This window comes from Penaeus chinensis, chromosome 20, assembly GCF_019202785.1.
Source record: "Penaeus chinensis breed Huanghai No. 1 chromosome 20, ASM1920278v2, whole genome shotgun sequence".
Taxonomy (NCBI): Eukaryota; Metazoa; Arthropoda; class Malacostraca; order Decapoda; family Penaeidae; genus Penaeus; species Penaeus chinensis.
The window spans coordinates 9510138-9517637 of NC_061838.1; the positions used below are offsets into that span (position 1 = coordinate 9510138).

General features: G+C 34.7%; 1 protein-coding gene across 1 annotated transcript in view; it reads left to right on the plus strand.

Annotated features, from left to right (window-relative positions):
- LOC125035853 (activating signal cointegrator 1 complex subunit 3-like) overlaps positions 1–7500 on the plus strand; it is a 33344-nt gene that overhangs the window by 7235 nt on the left and 18609 nt on the right. Inside the window, exons 9-17 of the mRNA XM_047628156.1 lie at positions 56–170; positions 1091–1280; positions 1917–2038; positions 2709–2854; positions 3037–3237; positions 5451–5640; positions 5968–6080; positions 6275–6393; positions 7307–7436. Coding sequence (XP_047484112.1) covers positions 56–170; positions 1091–1280; positions 1917–2038; positions 2709–2854; positions 3037–3237; positions 5451–5640; positions 5968–6080; positions 6275–6393; positions 7307–7436 — 1326 coding nt within the window. The remainder of the gene's footprint in view (positions 1–55; positions 171–1090; positions 1281–1916; positions 2039–2708; positions 2855–3036; positions 3238–5450; positions 5641–5967; positions 6081–6274; positions 6394–7306; positions 7437–7500) is intronic.

Genomic DNA, 7500 nt, shown 5'->3' on the forward strand with positions numbered 1-7500 from the left:
TGTGTGTGTGTGTGTGTTTGTTTGTTTTTAATGTGCATATTTTTTCTCATTCCAGATGTTTGAGTTATTAGGATTTGAGAGATTTGAACTTATCCAGACGCTGCTGCAACATCGAAATGAGATTAAAAACCCACCACCCGACAAGGATGTAAAGATTGCAGAATTGCTCAGTAAGTATTTGTTTTCTTTAATCCATTAGTGCTAGGTACATACAATGTCCACTTTGGTGTTATTAATTAATATTGTTTGCACGTAGATTGTATCACAAGTGCATAGTCACCAAGAAGTCAGTTACTAGGCCTATCTGATCCTACCTGATTACCCCATTCCTGAATTTACCAGAAAAAATTATTTTTATTTCCATGACTATCAGTTTGATTGTATCTGAAGTGTATAAAAAAATATTATTTGGAAAGTATTAAAGAAATATGTCAATTTTGATTCCAACCATTGGATATAATATCACTTTGAATGATTCATGTAAGTAAATCTGTCACTTTTGAATTATAGATAGTTTTAACATGTTTCTGGACCATTTAATGCCCACTGCACTTTTGTTTTGTGGATTGCCTGTACACATAGATGAGCTCACAAGTGCTCAGGTACCAAGGAGTTAGTTAGTAGGCCTAGGATTTTTTTTTTCCAGTACTGTAAATATCATTATTATTATTGACATTCTGACTTTTTTAATGTTGTTAACATGGTAATAGTAAAAAAAAAAAGTAAAAACTAATATTTCCAAAAATCAAGGAAAAGGGTAAATGTTTGGGATTCGTAGGACTGGTAATTGACTTATTGATAATGTAAGAACTTAAAGAGCCATTTATTTGTATACAATGGGTAAACAAAAATCACAAAAATAAAAAAATGCCTATGTCTATCCAAAAAAAATTCTTGAACACAATTAGAACAATTATATGGGGAAAAAAAGTACCAGCAACAGTATGAAAGGAAAATAAGGAACTTGATTACATAGAAATCAAAGAATTGTCAATGAATTGGGGAAAGAAAACTAAGAATGGGAAAATGATCTTATCTATCTTAGATAGTCACTGGAAGAACTGAAGAATGTTTTTTTGCACTCCCCCAGGTGACTTAGAGAAGAGAGGAATACCCGAAAGACCTATTTTTGGTCAGCAAGTCACTGTTATGAATGAAACAGAGAAGCAGTACCTCAAGCAGGCAAGGAAGGAGGAAAAGAAGTTGCTAAAGACTGCCAAACAGATAGCAGAGGATGACTCCATAGATGACTTTAGTCCAGACACACTAAAAGCAAAAAGGTGCGTGTGTGTGTGTCTGAGTGTGAGTGTGAGTGTGAGTGTGAGTGTGAGTGTGAGTGTGAGTGTGTGAGTGTGAGTGTGAGTGTGAGTGTGAGTGTGAGTGTGAGTGTGAGTGTGTGAGTGTGAGTGTGAGTGTGAGTGTGTGTGTGTGTGTGTGTGTGAGCGTGCGGTTGCGGTTGCGGGTGCGGGTGCGGGTGCGGGTGCGGGTGCGGGGTGGTCTCCGTGTGTGTGTGTGTGTGTGTGTGTGTGTGTGTGTGTGTGTGTGTGTGTGTGTGTGTGTGTGTGTGTGTGTGTGTGTGTGTGTATGTGTGTGTGTGTGTGTGTGTGTGTATGTCTGTGTCTGTGTCTGTGTCTGTCTGTGTCTTTTTGTCTCTGTGTGTGTCCATGTGTGTCTGTGTGTGAAATGCGTGTGTTTCCCGCTTGTGTTTGTGTGGAGAGAGGGAGATGGAGAAGGATAAGGAGAGAGAGAGAGGGAGAGGGAAAAGAAAAGGAGAGTATGAGGGAGAGGGAGAGAGATGTATCGGAAAGTAATATATTCTGCAATATACTGTCACACAACTGGTTGTTCAGAAAATGTGTGATTTGACTGTGCTTCTCTAAGAAATCAGTGTTATTTAATTTTGTATGTTCCTACAGAGAAGCTGCTCTTTTGGAAGCTTCCCAGGCATATCTCTTCAAGAAACGCGACAGAGTGAATGTCCCAGAGATAAGATTTCCCTATGTGTTTGATTGTCAGAACAAAGCCAAGCAGACAGCAGGTAAGATGTCAGGTTTGCAATTTTTTTGTCCCTCTTTTATTTTTTTATTTTATTTTTTTTTTTATTATTTTTTTTTTTTTTGTCTTGTGGGCACATTATATTGGATTGTTCTACTTTGGTATGTGTGGCATACGGGGCAGAAAATAGTGGTTTAATGTAGAATATTTTTCAGTTTATTTGTTTCATTTCTCTGAATTTTTCAGTCCTTTAGGGTTCAAGGGAAGGATGGAGAACAGTTAATGCTAGATATTGACCCACTCATGATTGTTTAAGTAATGAGGCTAAAAAGAGGTTTTGAGCCTACCTACCACCTCAGTGGCTTTGACTGCACATGGCATTATGGGAGTCATCTCGGTGTTAGGAAAGGTCTAGCCAGGAAGTGATAGGGCGTCAATTTTCTTGAGTGGTTTAACATGTTGTGTTAGATACTTTACGATATTGCATACATTTGTTTTTAATTGTTCATGTGAGATTTTGGGTTATTAAGTATTTATTTTTCCTAAAGTATCCATCTTTGAAAAGTCTGAAATTCGATCCTAAGTTTATACCATTTGTTATGAGCACAATGAATACTTATTCACTGTATGAAAAAGAGCTCTCCCAAATCCTTTTCTTTACACATTGAATTTAAAAGTAGCACTTAAAAAAAAAAAACTTTATGTGATTTCAGGCTACATAGCAGGTATGAAAATAGCTTTGCCTGAAGGCTTCACAAGGGCTTATGATGATGTAATGGAAGAAGTGGATATTCCAATGTCAGATCCAGCTCCTCCAGAAGTTGGAGCTAATCTCATAAATGTAAAGGATCTTGATGAGGTATGTCAGTATTCTTTGTTAAGTTATGATATTCTTTGCATAATATTATGATGTATAACAGAATTGGGTCTTTTTTTGGTTAATCATTATGCCTTTAAGTCAGTGAAAGCATGGAAAGTATTTAAATAAAACTTTGTAATATGTGATGTTCCTGGAAGTAATCTCCTTTTTTGCATTTGCAGATTGGAAGAATAGCATTTAAAGGTTGCAAGACACTGAACAGAATCCAGACAGTAGTTTATCCATCTGCTTACCATAGCAATGACAACTTGCTTATATGTGCTCCAACTGGTGCTGGTAAAACCAACATAGCTATGTTGACTGTTGTACACCAAATAAGACAGCATATTGAAAATGATGTTATTCAGAGAGATAAATTTAAGGTGAGTTTGGCCTTCATACTTTCAAGTGTTAAATATCTCATTTTAAACAAAAACTTGAAGTTCTTATGCATTAATGTAGGTTTGTTTTATATATATATATTTTTTTTTATTATTTTTTGTATCTGGTTCACGCATATGATTAACCTGCTGGATCTAGGTGTCTCACGACCCAAACTGGACTGAAATCTGGGTATTAAGCTTACATGTTGTGTGCCTTGTAGGCCTGGCCCACACAATTATTCATGTGTGGTTCTAGACATCTTGCCTTCCCATTTTCTAAGGCCTATATTTTAACTGCAGAGGATGGCATGTACATACATGCAGTGCCCACTGTGTGTTTAGTTGATTGCATTTACATTTAGAAGGTGTCCTAAGTTCTTAATCACCAAGGAGTGAAATATTATTACTAAAAAAAGTACTATTGCTAATAGTACTGTCAATAACTCTGTATTAATTATAAGGTCAATAATAATGATAAAATTATTGATATTGATAAAAAAAAAAATTCTCTGGAAAACTTGAGAAAGGGGAAGTCATAAAGGTCTGTTAATTGACTCCTTATTAATTTTGTACATGTGGAGCCATTTATGTGTAAATACATTTAACAGAACATTACTAAAGTAAATTCCCAGATGCATTGTGTTTATTTGTTATGCTGTGTGAAGATCGTAATAAATTGATTTCTTTGAGCAGACTCCATATTATCTCTCTAGGTAGTCTACACCTCTGCAATAACAATAACACAAAGTAGCACTGTGGTTGCATAATTTTAGAATATATTTTCTTATATAATTTTCTGTGACATACTCTGTGCTCCTGATCTCAATAGAATAATGAGCATGGAAATAGTGTCATCTTTGGAGCTGATGCTCTTCCAGCCATGGCTCTTGGATTGATCATTCCATCCTTGTTTATTGAGGGTAGAATTTACCATGGAAATATTGCAAGAGCAGCTTTATAAATGATCATTGAATCTAATCCTCCAAGTGCTTTGTGCACTTATGAGGAGTCATTCCTGTCATCCTGGCCCTTAGCAAAATTTTTCAGTGATGGCATATCCCTATTGCCTGGCCCTCAGCCAAATTTTATAATGATGTGACAGTCATACCACCTTGATGTAATGGGTTAATATATCTTATAATAATTTATTCTGAGTTAGCAGCAGAGATACAGACATATCTGCATTATAGAAATGTTTATCCTTTTTTCATGCAATTAACCATATGCTGCTGGGAATGGCATGAATGACATGTATGTACATGCCACATCCATTGTGAGATTAGTTTTTAATTGTCTTGAAAAGTAGATCGCACCACAAATACTTAGTCACCAGTGAGTCAGTTTCTAGTAGTACCTATCTTACCTGTTTGCCAAAAAAAAATTCATGTATGTCCCCACCAACACTTTGTAGGTGACAAGGACACTCAAATCAGAATTTGAAGGAAATTGAGAAAAGTATAACTTAAAGAATGAAAATGAAAAAAGGTAAAGAAAAAATCATCATTAAAATAGAGCCAGATAAAAACAATAGTAAACAGTTAACGCTAATGTTATGGAGGTCATCCAGGTGGGAGTGGGTTAAAGAGGTTAAAATACATTATTACGTAGGACAGATATATAGATAATATACTTAATTTCGTCCTTGCTGATGTTATTTGAAAGTCTGAAGTACATGGTCTAAAAAAAAAAAAATTATATATATATATACATATATATATGTATGTATGTATGTATTTATTTATCTATCTATCTATCTATCTATCTATCTATCTATCTATCTATATATACATACATATATATATTTCATGATATTATATACATTATATAAATATATATTATATATATATATATATATATATATATATATATTTATATATATGTATGTATGTATGTATGTATGTATGTATGTATGTATGTATGTATGTATGTATGTATGTATGTAAGTATGCATGTATGTAAGTATGTATATGTATATATAGATCAAGGCCACACCCTTGACTCCTATTTTCTTCTTTTTCTTCATCTATATGAATATTAGTGAAGAAGGGAGAATAGAGAGAAAACGATCCTACAGCAGGCAGAAAGTATATAGATATATTTTTTATGGTTGCTAGTACCAGCTATGATCCTCATTATTAAATTACCATCTGTAGTTTTTGTTTTTCTTTTATTTCAAGGTTTCACTTTCACATGCTCTTTCATTTCACTTTCAGATTGTTTACATTGCTCCAATGAAAGCCCTAGCAGCTGAGATGGCACGCAATTTCGGAAAGCGCCTGGAGCCTCTTGGGATAACTGTGAAAGAGTTGACTGGAGACATGCACCTCACCAAGCCGGAGATAATGGCCACCAATATGATTATTACAACACCAGAGAAATGGGATGTGACAACACGAAAGCCAGGTAGAGAATATGGAGTTATTGGGAGTTTCTCCTCGCCTTCTGTTTTCCTCTTCTCGTGATTATTATCATTATTCCACTTCGTATTTTTAATCTTTGCTTCTCCTGTAATAATTCAATGGAATGGTATAAACAGGTACAGTCTAGTTTAATCCTTGGTAAATAAGTGCTTCTAGAGCCATCTTTATGTAAATTGAATTAATAAAATCAAATCATAATGCACAGTTTATATATACATGCACTCCTGGCATCATAAGGTTAAAATACAAGTGAAATAATTTTTTCACACTCTGAATAATATCTTTGTTTCTATGACGTGTTTATTTGCAGGAGACACTCAGTTATCACAGCTTGTAAAATTACTGATTATTGATGAAGTTCACCTGCTTCATGGTGATCGAGGACCTGTGCTGGAGACTTTGGTTGCGAGAACATTGCGTATGGTGAGAGGCTTTGCTGTTCATGTTAAAACCAGTTAGGAAAAACTTCTGCTATTGTGAGAATTTTTTTTTTTTATTCTGTGTCTTTGTAAATTATGCATTTCAAAGGAGTCATGTGCTTTGTGATTCTATATACTGTTATATGTATTCCTTGTATTCGAGCCTGCTCTCTATATTCAACTTTCTGCGTATTCTAGGTGGAATCTCAGCAGTCAATGATCAGGATAGTTGGTCTGTCTGCCACACTTCCAAATTATATTGATGTGGCAACCTTCCTCAGAGTTAATCCTTACAAAGGGCTATTCTTCTTTGATGGGTAAGTGTACATGTATTGTATTTGTTTTGGGGACAGTGATGTGAGTTTAATGTAACAAGGATATTTTTGCAGTGTAGCCCAAAAAAAAAAAATATGATATGGCTAAGATTTAATTAGACAGAATTACACTACATTTCTAGGAGTTAACTTAGATTTCAGGCTTCCAGTATTCCTTACTTTGTTAAGTATTGTAAATGTCAAATACACAGACAAATACATTGACACAAACATGCATATACATGCACACATACACACACAGTGATATATGAAAATAGTTGAAGCCAAATACCTTTTTCTCCTTTCTTATTATCCTTCTCTTGATCCTTCTCCTTCTCCCTTTCTGTCCCCTTTTACTTTTTATTCTTCTTTTATTACTATTTTAACTATATTTCGTAGGAGTTTGATTATTTTTACAGATACTATTGCTATTACTGCTGGTATTACAACAATTGCTGTTTCTACAACTGCTGTTACAATACTTATTACTACAACTGCTGCTGCTAATACTACTACTTGTTGCTGTTGTCCTTATTGTTGTTGTTGTCCTTATTGTTGTTGTTGTCCTTATTGTTGTTGTTGTCCTTATTGTTGTTGTTGTTTTTGTTTTTGTTTGTTTTCTCCTACTACTACTAACTACTTACCACTACTCCTGCTTACCACTTACCATGTCTACTTACCATGTACAAATTGCTATTTACTACTACTTACTACTATTTACTGCTACTTTTATTTACTACAACATACTACTACTTACTGCAACATACTACTACTACTGTTATTATTGTATTTCCTTTATTACTTCTGTGTCTTCTGAGTTCCTTCTTTTGCATCTGTTGTAACAAGAGCTAAGCAACAAAAGTTGATTTCCATCATTGAAATAGAATTGTTTAACATGCTAATAATAACTTTACAGACGTTTCCGGCCAGTGCCTCTTGGATTGACTTTCATCGGTATCAAAGCTCTTGGAAGGTTCAAGCAGATGGAAGATATGGACAGGATTACCTTTGATAAATGCCTTCACTTCATAAAGCAAGGCCACCAGGTAAGTGTGCAAGGACAGCATTAGCTTTAGTATTTATGTGATGTGATGATCACATTAAGGACAA